This window comes from Oryctolagus cuniculus, chromosome 5 (genome assembly GCF_964237555.1).
Source record: "Oryctolagus cuniculus chromosome 5, mOryCun1.1, whole genome shotgun sequence".
Taxonomy (NCBI): domain Eukaryota; kingdom Metazoa; phylum Chordata; class Mammalia; order Lagomorpha; family Leporidae; genus Oryctolagus; species Oryctolagus cuniculus.
The window spans coordinates 130567736-130586246 of record NC_091436.1 but is presented as its reverse complement, the minus strand read 5'-3'; the positions used below and the strand labels follow the sequence as shown (position 1 = coordinate 130586246).

The following is an 18511-nucleotide window of genomic DNA, read 5'->3' as shown; positions in this document are numbered from 1 at the left end:
CTTGGAGAAGAGGGAATATGTCTGCTTTTTCTCCTGGTCATGCCTCGGGTGCCTGGTGGTTAAATTTCAATTGGGGTGGGCATTCGGCTCAGCAGTTTGGATATCAGTTGCAATGGCCACAAGTCCTGGCTCTGCTCCCAATCACAGCTTCCTGTCAATGCTCACCCTGGGAGGCAGCAGGTGATGGCTCAAGCACGTGGGTCCCTGCCACCCACATGGGGAGCCAGATGGAGTTCCAGATTTTCCGGCTTGGACATGGCCCTGCCTTGGCCATTACAGGCATTTGGAAAGTCAACCAGCTGATGGGAGAAAGCTCTCTTGTTTTCCTTCTCTCTCTGCCTTTCAAAGAAATAAACACAAAATAAACTTTTGAAGATTTAATTTGAGCTAACAACCTGCTTTAAATCAAACAAGAATAAAGGAAATAATTAATAGACCTCTTTTTAAAAATATTTTATTTATTTGAAAGGCAGAGTTACAGGGAGAGACAGAGATCTTCCATCCACTGGTTCATTGCTCTTATGACTACAAAGCTTGAGGCTTGGGCAGGCCGAATCCAAGAGCCTGGAACTCCATCTGGATTTCCCACGTGGGTGCAGCAGCCCAAGCACTTGGGCCATCTTCCACTGCTTTCCTAGGTGCATTGGCAGGGAGCTGGATTGCAGGTGGAGCAGTAGGATAACAAGCCAGGGCCCATATGAGATGCCTGCACTGCAGGGGCAGTGGCTTAACCCTCTAGGCCACAGCACCAGCTCACGACAGACCTACAGACCTCTATTACTTAACAATGTTTCCTAAGTGTTAAAGTTATTTGCATACCACAAGATTTAATAACTGAACTCTGAAGCTGAAAACTTAACGAAGGTATCAGTAATTGTTTAAAATACCGTTTGGAAAAAAACCAGCAGTGTGATCCATAAAGTATTTAATGGTTTGTAAGGAACCTGAACTCCGACACCATTATGGAAGATGCTGGCCTGAACTTGGGCCTGAGGAGCATTGCTGAAGTAACTCTTCACCAGGGGCTGCAGACCAAGACACTGCTCTCTCTAAGTAAGACACACCCCCAGCAGCCAGTAAGCCTGCAGTGCCACTCCCAGCCTTCGGACCCAGAATCTTCCAGAATCTTTCCTGACGAAGCTATCCTGATCAACCAGCTGTAGAGTCTCCGGGATGCCCTCTCGGTGCCCAGGACTCCCTCTGCTCTCAGCTTCCTTACGGAGTGGGGAATGGCGGATGGCGAGGTTGGGACAGAGGACCTGCTTCTGAAAGGGAGACATTTTAGGAGCTTGTTTTGCAACATTCGTGACTGAAAAGGCAAGGACTAAGGCAGGAAGATCAACCAAAACCAAAACCAAGTAACTCTCCCTCTCCCCCCAAATAAATACTTCCAGGAGAAGAAAATGCTATAAGATTTAGAGAGAACAGTTTTGGTTGATGGACAGCCCTGATGCGCCTAGGCATCATTCTGGAGGGCTGGGTACTTTAACAGACAACTCCACACAGGCCCTCTCAAATAACGAGCCGAGCAGGCCTCCCTTCTGGAGAACGTAATTTTTATAAATGGCATCAGACCCGCTGCGAGCGTCATTCACAGTTCCGCCAGAAACGAGGCGAAGTCCCGAGGTGCAAGGACGCAGGGTGCGGCCGGGCTGGCGGCCAGCTGTCTTGTGCGCGTCCGTCCAGGGCAGCGGCGCGCTACGGCCCCTCGGCGGGCCTCAGCAGCAGCTCGCGCTCCAGCTGCTCTGCCGTCAGGGTGCCCTGGATGGGCGTGCAGCCCGGGTTGAACACGGAGTAGGCACTCTTCTCCCCGGCCCGCCTCTCTCCAGGACCGCGGGTGCCCACGTACATCCAGTAGAACAAGGACAGGACAAAATACACCAGGCCGAACTCCAGCTCCACAAACAGCCCCAGAAGCACCAGCCAGAGGAGAACCTTCAAGAAGGTGATGTTGGTCAGCAAAGACCAGTTCCCAGGCGGCGGCGCAGGTGGAGGCGCGGGTGGAGGGCCAGCTGGGTCCTGTGGGCGCCGGGCCGCGCTGCTGCCGGGCCGAGCCCCGTCCTAGGACACACAAGCAAACACTAGTGAGGGCAAAGAGCAGCGGAGCGGGCAGGCTGCTCCTGACGGCCGGTTCCTCACCCTGCCCTAGTCTGCCACCATCCCGGCCCCGCTCCACCCCATCTGAGCAGCAGGAACCCTGGGGAGCCGTGAGCCGGTAAATGCCGCACAGCGCCCCGACGACGTACGTCCCCTAGTGAGAGTCCTTTCTTCACATCGGTTTGCTGTGGACCAGGGCAAATCTGTGTTCCCCAAAAGCACAACTCCCTAGTGGCTGACAAGGCCACGGCCACAAGGTGTGCGGCAGGTACAGTCAGGTGCACCGCAGGGCTGCTGAGCATAGAGGCCACGGTGAGTGCGGTGTTTCTAACATGGAAACCACACCAGAGGCAGGATGTGGAAATCCCTTTCGTGTATTAGAAAGTCACTTGTGGGGAGCAACTCGGACTAGACTAAGTTACTGGAATTAAGACTTATTCTATGCATCTGCTCTCCCACAATATGGCGTTGGGAGAGGAGAAAACAGCTTCTACCCAGCTGCCTCCAGTTCAGCCAATAAACTGTAGGACTTGCTCCTGATTGGAGAGCAGCGTACTCGGCGTGTGGGCAGCCGAGTTAGGATTGGCGGAGGAGGACTATAAAGGAGGAGAGAGACGGCATGCACCAGGAACATCTAAGAGGAACATCTAAGGGGAACATCTATCTGAAGGAACACCTGTGCAGTCCCCAAGAGAGCCGGCCGGCGGTGTGCCACTCCCCCGCGGAAGTGGGGAATGTGGCCAGGGGGAACCGCCCTTCCACGGAGGTGGAAGGGACAGTAGCCAACCCGGGAAGAACCAGCAGCAAACCCGGGGAGGGCCGAGCAGACGAAAGAACAGCGCAGGGTCCTGTGTCGTTCCTCCACGAAGACGGGGAGCGACATAATGGTGCCGTGACTCGGATATGAAGCCTAGGCAGGGTTTAGTGTCGCTCCTCCACGAAGAGGGGGAGCGACATAATGGTGCCGTGACTCGGATATGAAGCCTAGGCAGGGTTTAGTGTCGTTCCTCCACGAAGAGGGGGAGCGACAGTCACTGTTAGATATCATGGGGCCCCTGACCATTCCATCCCATGGCCATCCCACCCAGGGCCTCATCACAAGCCCCACAGCCCCCTGCCACCGGGACCTCTCCTAACCAGATGGCCTGCCACGCCCCTTCCCTCCCCCAGACCAGCCAGTCAGGAAGTTTCCCTGGGCTGGAGGGCCATGCTGCCCACAGCCCCTGTGCTGGATGCCTCATCTCCAGCCCTCTGTTTTCAGAGCAACTTCCAGAAAGCATTGTATGTGACCCACGCACCGACCCCTCAAGTCATCACTTTCTCTCCCTGGTTACTTTCTTTCTTTCCTATTCCATTCTTTGAAGATCTTTAATGGGGAACAAAATCTTCTACGCTGATTTCACCATCAGCTAATGGACCACAACTTGCAGCTTGGAGAACAGTGGTCTAGAGTTTCTCCTGAACTGCATAATGCAGTCCTCTTCTACAGCCCACTCCCCACCCCTGCCCATGGTCCTGGGTCTTCTCCACCTCTCAACTCCTCATCTGCCTTCCTAGCAAGCTCCATGTGCACTGGGTGTGGCCTGACACCCCCACCCCGGCCAAACTGCTCAGTGCCCAGGCATCCTTCATATAGGTCAGCCACATCCCTGGCTGGTCCACACTTGCCACGAAGGCCATGGACTGCCACTGGGCCTTCAGGCATCTCCAGAGCCAAACAGCACCCCTCACACGCTGGCTGTGAACACACAGCAGGGCAGTCAGTCCATTTGTTTCAGTTTCCTCCCTTATTCTCCTTCATGTGAAAATGTAAAAGGGGACCACAGTTACTGGTCTTGATAAAATGTTCGTCATGTGACTTTGGTGCTTCCAGAAGTCTATTTTGTTCCTTCCAGATTTTATTTGAGAGGTAGAGTTACAGACAGGGAGAGGGAGAGGGAGAGGGAGAGGGAGAGGGAGAGGGAGAGGGAGAGGGAGAGGGAGACAGGTCTTCCATCAGCTGGTTCACTCCCCAATTGGCCACACGGCTGGAGCTGAGCTGATCCAAAGCCAGGAAGCAGGAGCTTTCTCCAGGTCTCCCACGTGGATGCAAGGGCCCAAGTGATTGGGCCATCTTCCACTGCTTCCCCGGGCCACAGCAGAGAGCTGGATCAGAAGAGGAGCAGCCAGGACTGGAACCGGGGCCCATATGGGATGCCGGCACCGCAGGCAGAGGATTAACCTACTGCGCCACAGTGCCCGCCCCAGATCCTTCTCTTCTAGCATCAACGTTGTTAATGATTAGCTTTTCAATTAGGTTGCAAAGTCTTACTGGGGAGACCCGTAACATAGCACTGGCACCGCCTCCCATCCTTAAAGAGAGAATTGTGCCTCTCAGCTGTGACGGTGTGCACAATGCTGCCAGTCCAAGAAGGAAGCATCAGGGCGGGTAAGGCTTGGCCTCTGGGAACCAGGCAGTGTGACTGCAGCATCCTGGCCCAGGGCATGGGGGGTGGGGGGCCTGAGGGAGGGCCACAGCCACAACACATAGGGCCAGGCAGGCAACAGTGAAGATTCTAGAAATGGGAAGCTGCTGAAACTCTTAGCAGAAGGCCCAGCAAAACAGCCTTAAAAAATGCTGAAGCTCCTGTAATCTGGGAGAAGGCATGATTATCACCAACTTACTGATGAGGAAACACTGGGAGGTTAAACCATTTCCCTACAGTCACACAGCTGGTGACAGGCAGATATGAGGTAGGCCCGAGACCCCAGGATGGTCTCCCTCCAAAGCTCTTCTGATTTAACTGGGGGCCTTTTAGGGGGTGGTAGGGAGACAGGCTGGGGACGTTAGAGGGAGATGGTGGTGAATAAACTGGCACAGGGAACAAACAAGAGGTGGGGGACACAAAAGTCCCTCTGGCCCATTTGGAACGGACTCTACTACCAATTAGCCCTCTGCCCTGAAAGCTGTGTCAGATGTGTTTGTAGCAAGCTCAAAAAGTGTGTGGAGGGGCCGGCACTGTGGGGTAGTAAGCTAAGCTCTGCCTGTGGCACCAGCAGCCCATATGGGCACCAGTTTGAGTCCTAGCTGCTCCACTGCCAACCCAGGTCTCTGCTTATGGCCTGGGAAAGCAGTGCTTGGGCCTATTAGGAGGCCAGGAAGAAGCTCCTGGCTCCTGGTTTCAGATTGGCCAGCTCCAACTGTTGCAGCCATTTAAGGAGTGAACCAGTGGATGAAAGACCTTTCTCTCTGTCTCTCCCTCTCTAACTCTCTCTCAAATAAATAAATAAATCTTTTAAAAAGTAGGTGGAATATGGAATTAAAAGATGTTTATTTTGGTGCAAAAGAAAAGTTTGAAATCCATGCATGTTTTCAGGATACATATTTCCCATGAACTTTTGGAAGTCCCTTTGTACAGGCATAGTTCAGGGAAGGCATTTCTATTTCTCAAATAGCCAAGCTGTTTCCTACCTCTGAGGCTACCGCTCACATAACCTTGCTGGCTCCCTCTTCCACAAACCTCAGCAAAATGTCACTGCAGGTGCCCTTGGCCTTGTCCCCCAGGCTTCTGCAGGGGTAGTTCCTTCTCCTCAAATGCCACCTCCTCAGGGAGACCCTCCCTGCTCACCCAGTGTAAAACAGTGCTTTATCCCCCTCACCCCCACTCACTATCATAGTACTCAGATTTATTTTTAGTTGCCCTTCATAGCATGTATCATGCCACCGTTTGTCCTCCTTCCCATGCCACCCCAAAGTGAAACACACGTTCCAGGACAGCTGGACTCCGTGTCTTAACCATGTGGACTCCTAAGTTGCAGGACAGAGCGGGAACACTGTGGGCACAGGATACAGTTTTGTGGAAGGAGGGGGTTTAGGGAGGGAAGGAGAGAGGAAGGAGAGTAAGGGAGAGGGAGAAAGATGACCTCTAGATTTGGGGGCCAGTGTGAGACTGTGCTTAGTGGGGTATTCCAAAGACAGTATTTGTAGATACAAATCTACAGAGTTGGGGAATGGACCCTAGGGCTGAACAGCACCCTGGGGTGGCCTGTGTGAGCTAGGGCTGGAGGGGGGGCAGGAGGCAGGAGGCTCCTTCAGGATTAAAAAAAAAAAGTTAAAGCATTTTTTGTCCTGGCATGGTAAAAAGCTCATCACAGAATTGAGCGTTTTATTTGGGGGCAACTGCTCCCCCCCCCCCCCCAGCAAAACTGGATACTTCTCTACCAATACTGAAAAGCAGCAGCTCCAAATAGAAAGTCAAAGAAATGTCTGACAGGCCACAGTGTGTGCCATCAGCATTATCAGGTAAGACATAGATATAACTTAGGAAAAAAAAAAACACAATTTTTTATGAGAGTTTTTACACCAGGGCAAACCCGGGAATGAGAGAGTGGATGAAAATGAGTCTAAAGCAGAGCTGCTTACACAATGTGGAGCGGTTGCGGGGCCCCAACGGGGGGCCCAGCATCTCCCCCATCTTTCTGTCGGGCCACCAGCTCTTGAGCGTCCACTGTAAGGGAAGCTTTCTCCCAGCTCAGCGTCTCTGGAAATGAGACAGGCAGCCAAAGGCTCTTTGTGTGCGTTAGGCATTGTTCTTTAACCACTGGGGATTACCGGGTAAGGCAAACATTCTAAAATCTTCTGCAGTTGCTACACTCAGTTCTGATCAACAGTAGAGTTAACCAGAGACAATTGAGACAAACTGGCACGCAAGGAAATGGGGCTGTTTGAACCCTGCTGCCCTCTTTTTAGCTCTGTCTGGAAACCACGTGGGACCCTGTGTGTTGTAGAGAATAACATGGGGGCTCAAAACTGAGAAACAGGAAGTTCAAAAAAAAAAATAGTTCCTCAAATCAGATGTTGTGTAGTAACAATTGAACTTAAGTTTAGGTGAGTAAGGTACTTAGGTACTTCACTCCAGCACTTTTGGTTTGTTTTTGGAGAAAAATAAGACCGGGTCACTCCTCAAGTGCCAACAGCTGGGAAGAACCCTGTGGCACAGGTATGGAGCCCAGGCACTCCACACAGGACTGGAGTGTCCCAACCAGCATCTTGACCACGAGGATCCATGCCCACCCCCATTTTAATTTTCCCAAAATCACTTGTTTGGTTCTTATCACACTTGGGAGGCACAAAGGTCTTGCCAGGGGCTGTCAGCAAGCAGGGATTTTCCCTTGACGTGTTTTGTTACGTGTTCCATGGGGACGCTGCGATGTCGCGTGCCAGTCACCTTGTCCCTTTACTTTTACGAGTGAAAGCTACATGAAGCCACAGCACTCTCAATCAATAAGAATCGAGTTAGGGGCGAAAAGCCTATCCTACCAATCCAAATCCTTTCTCCGCCTTGGACGTCCACCCCATCCATTCCCTCATCCTACAGCCACGCCCAAGCGTATGCCCCCCGCCCCACGCCGTGGCAGTAACCGGCACCCCACTCGGGGCAGCTCGGGATTCAACGCACAGGTTCACAAAGCCGGGCTGTGGGGACCCCGGGTGCCACAAAAACGCAGGCCCCTCTGCTAGCCACTCCCCGTCGGTCTCCACCAGCCCTTTAGCACGGGGCTGGGCGCTGTGAAGACGCTTCCCAAAGCCACGTGGATCACTCGGCTCTCGGGGAATGATCGGTGGCCAGGGGGCCCTGGCTTACGACGGCCTGCGATCGATCGGGAGCTGCGCAGGCGACGCGCCCGGGTGACACGTCAGGCGCCGGCTCCGGAGCTGGAGCGAGGCGCCTTCAGTCCCGCCCGGCGCCCCGGAGGAAAACTCGCCCGGACGGCGCCAAGGGGGCGTGGCCGGGCCCGGCACGTGAGGGGCGGGCCGCCGCGTGGTGGGCGGGGCGTCAGCACAGGGTTTTCAGGGAGGCCCGAGGTGGGGGGAGTGCCTCCGAGGCCAGTTCCGGGAGCAAGGCCTCCCTGCTCTCACCTGAGCGAGGCCGGGCTGGACTCGGGCGCTCGCGGCCCTCGGTTTCCACACCCAGAACCGTGTTAGCCAGCCTGGGGCTGCCTCTGGAGGCTCAGCTGCTTCCGTCTTCTTTGCCGAGGCTCCTGCGCTCTGGCTCGAAGTGCTAGGCTGGGCCGCCAGCCCGGCCCGCCTCCGGGCCTCCCGGAACTCTGCTAACCGCTGTTCCATGGCGCGCGCCTCGCCCCGCCCCTGCCGCCGCGCTCCCTGGCGCGCGCGCGCCCGCCCGCCCGCAGGCCTCCTTCCCGGGTTTTCCTCGGCGCGGGGCCGCCGTGCGCCTGCGCCGCCGGGGCTGGGCTGCGCGTGCGCGCCGGTGTGGCCCGGGGGCCCGGGCTTTGTGACGCGCGCCGCGGGCAGGTGTCCCGGAGTGTTTCGCGCTTCCAGCGCGCGTGGGCTCAGTGCCGCTGCCCGGATACAAGGCTGAGCCGTTCGTTATTCCTCTGTCCTGCGCCGGGCTCCTCTGAGGGAAGCTCCGTCTCGCGTCGAGGCTGATCCCTACACCTGCATCCCTCATGCTGTAGGCCTGGGAACACAGTGCCGAGGGCTGCACCCGGCGTGGGAGGCCAGGGGGCGAGGAGAGCAGGCAGCCCACATCTTAGTGCTGAGAGGGTGACAACCAAGCGGGCTGTGCAGACCTCAGTCCTTGCTCTTGCCACGCTGGACCCTTTTTTAAGAAAAGCTTTTACTATGGAGCCTGCGTTGTGGTGGAGCGGGTAAGGCCACCACCTGCAGCGCCGGCATCCCGTGTGGCTGCTCCAGCCCCGGTCCAGCTCCCTGATAGAGCACCTGCGCAAAGCAGTGGAGGATGGTCCAAGCACGCCCACGGAGGAAACCTGGAAGAAGCCCCAGACTCCTGACTTCGGCCTGGCCCGCCTTGCCCGTTGTGGCCATTTGGATAGTGAACCAGGGATGGAAGCCTGCCTCTCTCTCTCTCTCTCTCTCTCTGCCTTTCAAATAAATACAGGTTTGAATAAAAATTTTATATAAGGGCCGGCACTGTGGTGCAGTGGGTTAAAGCCCCGGCCTGCAGCGCCTTCATCCCATACGGGCGCTGGCTTGAGTCCTGGCTGCTCCACTTCCAGTCCAGCTCCATTGCAGCTATTTGGAGAGTGAACCAGCGGGTGGAAGATTCTCTCTAACTTTCAAATAAATAAAGCTTTTTAGAAAATTATATAAAAAGCTCTTACTGGTGGTGCAATTTAAAGCACACAAATCTTGAGTGTACAGCTCAGTAGATCCTTAGCACATGCACCTGTACAACTACCACCCAGATGAAGTATATTTAGTGTGCAGTGGGAGCTCCTTGTGCCCTACCCCCACCCAAGAGGAAAAATACAATTCAGAGACCACTTTACAAATTTTAAAGATTTATTTATTTTAAAGAGTCACAGGCAGAGAGAGAGAGAGAGAAATAGACATAAAGGTCTTTTATCCTCTGGTTCACTCCCCAGATGGCCACAACGGTCGGAGCTGGGCTGATCTGAAGCCAGGAGCCAGGAACTTCTTTGGGGCCTTTCACGCGGGTGCAGGGGCCCAAGGACTTGGGCTGTCTTCTGCTTTCCCAGGCCATAGCAGAGAGTTGGAAAAGAGTGGAGCAGCTGGGACTCAAACCGGTGCCCATATGGGATGCCAGCACTGCAGGCGGCGGCTCTACCCGCTATGCCACAGCGCTGGCCCCCATTTTACAAATTTTAAAAGCCAAATGCCACTCACCAAATTAAGCCTCAAGTATTTGTTGGCTCTTGCTATGGTCGCGTCAAGAAACCAGACAAATAGAACAGTCTTCTGTTTATTTAACAGATGTTGACCCAGGGCCTGCAGTAGGTGGAAAATTGTGTACCAGGCACTGGGGATGCTGAGGTCAAGGTTTCCCTAGAGCTCACATGCTAAGTGGAAAGACACACAAATACATAACTGTGTACTTAGTGTAAGTACAGGTGCTGCTTAGTGTCTGAGGAAGAGGAGGACAAAGGTGGGGGTGAGAATGGTGGAGCTGTTTAGAGGCGATAAATAGGGGGCTCTGAGAGGTGCCATTGGAGCGGAGAGCTAAAGGAGATGAGTGAGTCAGGTAAGTATCTGGACAAGAGCATCCCAGTCAGAGGGAACAATCGACACAAAGAGCCGGAGACCTCAAGCAGTGTGCTTGGCCTAGTTCCAGAACATCAGGGAGGCCAGGATGCTGGGAGCAGAGGGAGGGAGGAGAAGGGCAGGAAGTGAAAAGGCACGGAGTGCTAAGTCACGTGAGGCCTTGGCGTGGGGACTGTGTGCTGTGTTCTCAGCGCCATGGGATGCCACCGGAGGAGGACTTTGAGCCGGAGACAGCATGACATGAGATGTGTTACCAGGGTCACAACAGCTTCTGGAGGTGCAGCCCTGGAAGAGCCGCTGGGTGAAAGAAGGGAAACCAAGTAGGAGCAAATGTGGTGGCAGGTTGGGCTCGCACCGTGGTGATGGGGAGTCATGAGCACTGGCCATATTCTGAGTAGGCTTGAAGATCTAAACATGACGTACACACGGGCAGGATAAGGAATATGAAAAGAAGAGGTACCAAGGATGACAGATTTCTTCCATTGCCACTCCCTCCGCATACACACACATATACCCTGCGTAACCAGGTGAAGGAATGAAGCTGGGGCCCTTTACTGTAATGGGGGAAGATGGAGAAGAGGAGAGGGATATGGGATAAACATTGAACACTTCGTTTTGGATGTGTCAGGAGTTTGAGATGCCTGTTGGACATTGAAGTGTAGCCAGTTAACTGGCGAAAACACTCAGGGTCAAGCCGGGACAGGAGACACACTGTTAGTCATCAGCCTGTGTATGCTATTTAAAGCCATAGACTAGAAGAGATCAACTACAGTGTATACATAAGAAGAGGTTTGAGGACTGCATCCTGAATGGGTTACAGATGAGTTGTTAGAAAGAAAAGGGGCTGCGCTGTGGCACAGCGGGTAAAAACCCTAGCCTGCAGCACTGGCATCCCATATGGGTGCTGATTTGTGTCCTGCCTGCTCCTCTTCTGATCTGGCTCTTTGCTGTGGCCTGGGAAAGCAGAGGAAGATGGCACAAGTCCTTGGGCCTCTGCACCCACATGGGAGACCTGGAGGAAGCTCCTGGCTCCTGGCTTCAGATCAGCTTGCCTCTGGCCGTTGCAGTCATTTGGGGAGTGAACCAGTGGAATGGAAGGACCCCCCTTCTGGTTCTTCCTCTCTCTGTAACTCTTTCAAATAAGTAAAATAAATCTTAATAAAAGAATGGAATTCTTACCTCACTGAGAAAGCACAGGACACCCACCTGTCTTGGTATCAGGAGTGGTTCTGCTACCCTTCAGAGACTCTAGATCCTTCTGTTGATCATGTTCCCTCTTGGTGTTAACTTCACAGCTTATCTAAGGCCCACATCTAGCAGAAATGTAAATTAAGACATGAGCTCTATAGCCTATTGTGGTCAGGGTCCTTGGCAGAAAATATGTCACTCTCAAAAGGGAGAGAGCTTGGTGAGGTAGTGACAAAGGTGTGTCAAGGTGAAAGGGGCCAGCAAGGGCTGCTTCACAGAAAGTGACCCCAGCCTCTAGTCCTGAGGCAGCAAGAGTCCCCAGTGCCTGGGAGAACCCAGTGAGACCTGTGGCTAAGGAGAAGCAGCCAGGAGACACAGGAGCCCTGGAGAAAGCGTGAATCAGGTAGAGAAGTGTTGGGAGGAAGACTGGAGAGGAAAACGGAGAACCAGGCGGGTGCTGACGTCACTCCTGCTATGTCTTGCTTTGGCAACCTTGATTTTCTTTTGGCTTGCCTTCTTCCTTGTTATGAACTTATTTTGTCCTGGGGCTTTGCAAGCCTCTTAGAGTCCTTTTTGGAAGAGGTTGAAAGCATAGAAAAAAAGAAAGAATAGATGAAAAAGATGATCATGAGGAACAACTCCTGCCAAACCAACTTCATTTCCTCTTTGCATAAGATGATGAGACTAGGAAACAGGAAGGGTTCCCCGTGTACTTAATGTGCGAATTTAATGAATACTTATGAAATATGTTGTATGTATAAAATTATAAATATAATGTGGGAATTGTATATACTATAATGTAGCTGTGCATATATATTATAAGTTATAAATAATAGAATACCCCTGAGGCCCTGTGAAATATCCCGAGTCATTGGCCCCAATTGTATAACTCCCCCTCAAATCTGCACCATAAAAAGCATGCCTTGATTTTAAACTCATTCATGCAAGTTGCTTTGTCCAAATGGAATAATGGCAGAAAGTATGCAGGCAGGGGCTTGAATCGTGTTGGTCTTGTCGAGTGCACTCTCTTAATACTCGCATTGCCATAAGATGAACTGGGAACGGCTACTCGGTGAGAGACACCTTGGCTGTGGTCACCCAGCTGACCCTCAGAACCGCAGCTTAAAAGCTGAGCTGACCAACTGAGCCCAGCTGAAATAGCCAGCCCTTGGCTTACCTGAAGCTGTTTGAAAGTAAATGCATATTTTGTATTATTGAAATTTTGTGGTTGGTTGTTGCACAACAAAAGCTAACTAATGCATACTCGCTGCTTGAGCAAAAAGAGCACTTCCTTTGAAGTCCTCTGTAGGTCCATTTCTAGCCCCTTACTCCCTCAGTCGATGAATGTGCCGAGGTACATTAATAGATTTTCTGTTTTTAGACCACTCTCCATTCCTGTAATAAACAAAACTTAGTCACTTTATAAAATACAGAACTCAAAGCTACGTTAAGCTTGATCATTTTTTAAGGAATTCATTGATGAGGTTTTTCTATCGCTCTATTTTCATGTGCTATCCTTGAAATGTTTGTTGTGGAATTATACTAGCTTGGGGGCTGGTGTTGTGTTGTAGAGCACAAAGCTGCTGCCTGCACGGTGAGCATCCCATATGGGCTCCAGTTTGTGTCCTGGCTGCTCCACTTCCGATCCAGCTCCCTGCTAATGGCCTGGGAAAGGCAGAAAAGGATGATCCAAGTTCATGAGCTCTGCTACCCATTTGAGAGACCAGATGAAGCCCCTGGCTCCTGACTTTGGCCTGGCCCAGTCCTGGCCATCTCAACCGTCTGGGGAGTGAATCAGAGGATGAAAGATCTCTCGCTCTTTCTCCCTCTCTCTGTAATTCTTTCAAATAAATAAATTTTTAAAAATGGGAGGAGTGTAGGGGCCAGCACTGTGGTGCTGCAGGTTAAGCCATGGCCTGCAACACCGACATCCCATATGGGCACTGGTTCAAGTCCTGGCTGCTCCACTTCCACTCCAGCTTCCTGATAATGGCTTGGGAAAAGCAACAGAGAATGGCCCAAATCCTTGGGCCCCTGTACCCACATGGAAGACCTAGAAGAAACTTCTGGCTCCTGACTTCTGCCTGGCCCAGCCCCTGCCATTGCAGCCACTTAGGAAGTGAACCATTGAATGGAAGATATCTGTCTCTCCTCTCTCTATATAACTCTGCCTTGCAAATAAATAAATAAATCAGAGAAAGAGAGAGAGAGAGAGAGAATTACACTAATGCCCCTAATTTTCTAGGAGAGTTTGAAAAAAGTAGGAATTACTTTGTAATCATAACCTCTACATCACCACCAATGGCTCTACTCCCAACCTGCCCAACCTGTGTGTACTAATGGTCTCTCCCCCAGTTAATGTTGTATGATTGTTTAGAATTTCTCTACAGACAAACCCTGCTACCTGCAAAAGTTGAGTGGCTTTTCTCCCAGTCTTGGCTGGAATCAGCTTTAAGCTATATCCATCAAACTGTCCCCACAAGGGTCCAGAGACCCCCTCCATTTCCTCTCTATAAAATCCTCTTATTACCTGGTTAATGCTACTCTTAGGGTCATTGGTTACTATTCTCACCCTGTCTTTTATACTACAGTGTCTAAGTGTTTACAGCAGGTGATAAGGGAATAAATGAAGGCCTTCAGCAACCAGGTGGTCAACCAAATGCTGCTACGGGAATATACTCCCCAACCAGGAGACAGCTGCTTGAGACATTGCCCCATGCCAGCAGAGAGCACCTCATCGCCCCGTGTCAGCAGGAAGTAGCTCTAAAGACAGATCATCGTCCCTCTACCCCTCTTGGACTTTTGGGACTAATGTAATCCCATACAACTCCTGCTTTATAAAAAACAAAAGGGGGGAATGTTAGGAAACTGGCTCAGTTGTAGCCAGGTGGCCGCATGGCCCAGCTACCTGAGCCAGGCTCCACCCCCATCCTATTGGGATTCGCTGCTCCTGCTTCCCTGCCTGCCTTCAGGCAAAGTTTTAAAAGGGCCTGTTCCTGAACCCGTGCTCTCTTGGTCCTTCTCTCCTGCACTCTCTTGACTCCTCTCCTCCTCTCGTCTCTCTTCTCCCTGCTCTCTGTCTCTCTCTCTTATAGTCTCCTTCTCTCTTTTTCCTTCACCGCCCCTTCACTCCGGTCTGTAGGGTGTTCCCCAATAAACCCTTTCCCTTAAAAAAAAAAGAAAAGAAAAAAGTAGGAATTAACTGCTCCTTGAGTGTTTGGCAAAGCAATTTGGATCTGGAGTTTTCTTCAGTAAGAGAAATAAATGGATACTACAGATAAATGGACTTACAGTTGTTCAACTCAACCCTACCTGGAAAGGGTTAAGAAATGACTCAATATCAGTCCATCCTGAGATTTTTAGGGATGTCTTGAATGAAAATAGAAAAGATGATTTATCACATAGTCTGGTGATAAAAACTTGGTAGAGAAGATCTATAATTATGTCTTTAGGGTAAACAAGTAAACTGAAATGAATTTGACTGAATTTATTATGATTAAAGCATTGTGGAGAGCCTCAGAGGAATTCTGCCTCCTTCTAGCTGTGTATTTATGATTTTGTATGTTGGTTTTTGCTTCTTAATCATTGACTTGAGAGCAATTTGTTTCAATAAGGTTTGAAGCTTTTCCCTGACCATAGATTGGGCAGGAGGAGGTGGTAGATTTAGCTCCTACCTTGAATCCCATTGTCAAAATGAGAGAGGAGGCTAATGACACCACAATTCTGTCTTGCTCTTTTTGGTTCTGTACTTCCAGGATCCTCACATAAATAAAGTTCTGAACACTATGCTTAATGTGACAAGGCATAGAATTTTCAGAGGGCAGAGGCCTAGAGAGAGATGTGTGTGGAGCAGGGCTTCTCGGCCCTGTCACTCTCGGAATTTGGGGACATCTGGGGACAGGTAATTCTTTGTTGTGTGGGCTCTCCTGTTTTCTTGCAAGCTTCTTCATCCCATCCCTCAGCACTACCATCGGCTAGTTATAACAAGCACAGATGTCTCCAGACAGTGCCCAATGGTCTCTGGGAGTCAAACTTTCACCCGGTTGAAAACCACTGGTTTTAGGGCCACCCTGCCATGAGAATGGTAAAGGTAGTGGATGATTCAGACCAGTCCTGGTGAAAACACATCCCGTGCATTTTATGAATTCACTTGAAAATACTCTTGTGATGGAGAGGAGAATCCTTCTATGGAACTCCAGAGTGGCAGAACTAAGTTGGGAATTACAAGGTGACAAATGTGGAATCTGACAACAAGAGGGGTTTGGGGGCCACACAGCAACAGAATGTGTTGAGGAGCAAGTTCCCACACTAGCAGTATTCAGGAGGAGAGGCTGGCTGACCCCTTGTTGGGATGTTGTAGACGGGAACTAAAGAGAGTGATTAACCTGCATGACTGCCAAATCCCTTCCAACTGGAGAACCTTATGTTTGCATCCAAGCACAGCAAACTGGGAGAAGATAATGGAATGCCTAGGGGCATCAAATTATAAGGCGCCAGAGGACAGGACCCTACGTGGCTTCGGCCAACCCAACTCTTTCCTGCTATTGCTTGCAGTTCTCAGGAAGAATGCAGCATCTTAAAAAAATTATCAATGTACTTGAAAGGCAGAGTTACGGGGCTGGGGAGACAGAGAGAGAAATTCCATACACTGGCTCATTCTCCAGATGGCCACAATGGCCGGGGCTGGGCCAGGTTTAAGCCAGGAGCCAGGAGCTTCTTCTGGATCTCCCATGTCGGGGCAGGGGCCCAAGCACTTGAGCCATCTTCTGCTGCTTTTCACAGATGCATTAGCAGGGGGCTGGATCAGAAGTGGAGCAGCTGGGACTCGAACCAGAGCCCATATGGGAAGCCAGTGTTTCAGGCAGTGGCTTAATCTGCTACACTATAATGCTGGCCCCAGAATACAGCATCTTGAGATGAGGAGGAACTGTCCAGGACAACCTGGGTTCTTCCCTTGACCCTCTTGCAATAGGATGTCCTGCAATGCCTGAGTTCCATGAACCAAGGGGCACCCAGGGTATAAAACCCAGAGCAGAAGATGGCCTCGTGGTACAATGGGTTAAACTGCTGTTTACAACACAGGCATCCCATATTGGAGAGCTGGTTCAAGTCCTGGCTACTTTGCTTTCAATCCAACTTCCTGGTAATGGGCCTGGAAAGACAACAGAAAATGGCCCAAGTCCTTGAGCCCCTGCTACCCACCTGGGAGATCCAGAGAGAGTTCCTGGTTCCTGGCTTTAGTCTGGCCCAGTCCTGGCTGTTGTGGCCATTTGGTGAGTGAATCAATGGATTAATGGAAAATCTCTCTCTGTTTCAAATAAAGAAATAAATCTTTAAAAAGCAAAAGCAGGGGCTGGTGCTGTGGTGTAGCAGGTTAACACCCTGGCCTGAAGCGCCAGAATCCCATATGGGCGCCGGTTCAAGTCTCAGCTGCTCCTCTTCCAATCTAGCTCTCTGTTATGGCCTGGGAAAGCAGTAGAAGATGGCCCAGGTCCTTGGGCCCCTGCACCTGCATGGGAGGCCCAGAAGAAGCTCCTGGCTCCTCGCTTCGGATCAGCGCAGCTCCGGCTGCTGCAGCCATCTGGGAAGTGAACCAGCAGATGGAAGACCTCTCTCTGTCTCTGCCTTTCTCTGTAACTCTGTCTTTCAAATAAATAAAATAAATCTTAAAAAAAAAAAAAAAGCAAAAGCAAAAACCTGGAGTGGAGTGCTTCCAGGGTTGCACAGCTGCCCTGAAAGATGGGGCATACCTAGGTGATACCCCATTTGCCCTGAGCAGCTGTCCTGAGCCCTGGGGGAGGTTGGCTCCCCCAGAATCCTAAGCTTCTGTTGATTCTTGTTGCCTGAATGAAAGTGGAGTAAAGTTGGTTTGCCTGATGTAACACTTAGAAGTTCTGTATTACAGGATCAGACCCAGTGTGCAAATGGTAGAGGTGTGTCCGCTGCAGCAGCCAGGTGTGCTTTGAGCCTTTGCCAAAGTCAAGAACACTTGTAGAAATCTGGCTGCTGGGTTTGAGCAACACCTCCTTCCAGAGTTAGAACAAGACACAGTGAGCTTGGGACTGGTAACAGGTCCACAATTTTCTTTTTTTTTTTTTTAATATTTATTTATTTGAGAGGTAGAGAGAGAGAGAGAGAGAGAGAGAGAGATGTCTGCATCAGCTGGTTCATTCTCCAGATGGCCAAAATCGGCAGAGCTGAACTGAAGCCAGGAGATTCTTCCAAGTCTCCCACAAGGGTGCAGGGGTGCAAGCACCTGGGCCATTTTCCACAACTTTCCCCATGCCATCCATGAGCAGAGAGCTGGAAAGGAAAAGGAGCAGCTGGGACTTGAACTGGCGCCTATATATGATGCCAGCACCGCAAGTGGAGGCTTAGTCTACTGTGCCACAGCACCGGCTGCAAGTGCACAGTTTTCTGCTTTATCTGAAGTGTTGGTGCCATGGCCCATATCCCCTTAGAGCTCATTATTGTTGTATGTGCTGATGGCTTGCTTCTACAAGCACCTGAGGTCTTCTTCTGGCTGCAGGAGTATATCTTAACTAGTGCCTGAGACAGACCAGTAGTGTGGGGGAATTACTCCTCCCGTGCTTAAATAGCATTCCACCAAGTTTGGGTGGGAGTTGGTGGATAAATACCCCAACCCCTTCACTCCTTATGTGGGGATCACTCCAAAGTGTATTCCCTAGTAGCCTAGGGTCTTCAACAGGAATGAGCCTCAGTTGCCCACAGCAGTGCCTGCTCACTTTTGCACCCTGTGTCACCTTTCTTCCCATTCTCACTTTCCTGCTCCCTGTTCCTGGAATCACTTTGTCAATAAGTTTCTCGCATTCCACTCTTTATCGCGGGATCTTCTTCCAAGGAAATCTAAGATAAGCCCCATGCAAGACCTAAGCAAGGCCCCTGACTTGCTGGCAGAAGGGAACCGCATTAGAGGGCTGAGTGGTAGTTCACCGTCTTGTAAACAGAGTTTTAGACTGCCGTGGCCTAGGGTCCAAGGAGAAGGATCTCTGGAGATAGTAAGTTTCTTGAAACCAAGACTGAGGAAGGAGTGGGGGGAACACGGTGCTTCAGTGGAGTCATCGTGCCCAGTATGGCTTCTGGGAAGGTGACCCAGCCCTCAAAGAACAGCTTAGGCAGTCATTCTCCAACTCTGTGCTCCACCCTGCCCCCAACCCTGGGAAGACCTGCATTCCAGGCCCC

The 18511-nt window shown here is 51.3% G+C and overlaps 1 protein-coding gene and 1 long non-coding RNA gene across 2 annotated transcripts; both read right to left on the bottom strand.

Moving 5' to 3' along the window:
• Positions 1-1539: 1539 nt before the first annotated feature.
• On the bottom strand, positions 1540-8318 carry SAYSD1 (SAYSVFN motif domain containing 1). The gene is made up of 2 exons (XM_008262870.4): positions 7997-8318; positions 1540-2061 (listed from the first exon to the last, which is right to left on the bottom strand). The coding sequence occupies exons 1-2, from the start codon at positions 8201-8203 to the stop codon at positions 1699-1701; spliced, it is 570 nt and encodes a 189-aa protein (XP_008261092.1). The 5' UTR covers positions 8204-8318; the 3' UTR covers positions 1540-1698.
• Positions 4914-7989, bottom strand: LOC138849667 (uncharacterized). Its single transcript, XR_011388687.1, has 2 exons — positions 7536-7989; positions 4914-6617 (listed from the first exon to the last, which is right to left on the bottom strand). It is a non-coding gene; the product is annotated as an uncharacterized lncRNA (long non-coding RNA).
• Positions 8319-18511: the final 10193 nt, after the last annotated feature.

What these genes read in the sequence shown, in the direction of transcription:
- SAYSD1 (XM_008262870.4), bottom strand. Translation starts at nt 8,203, where the DNA reads ATGGAACAGCGGTTAGCAGAGTTCCGGGAGGCCCGGAGGCGGGCCGGG. An exon ending in TCCAGCCCGGCCTCGCTCAG is followed by an intron (nt 2,062 to 7,996) that starts GTGAGAGCAGGG and finishes TGTGTGTCCTAG; the next exon opens with GACGGGGCTCGGCCCGGCAG.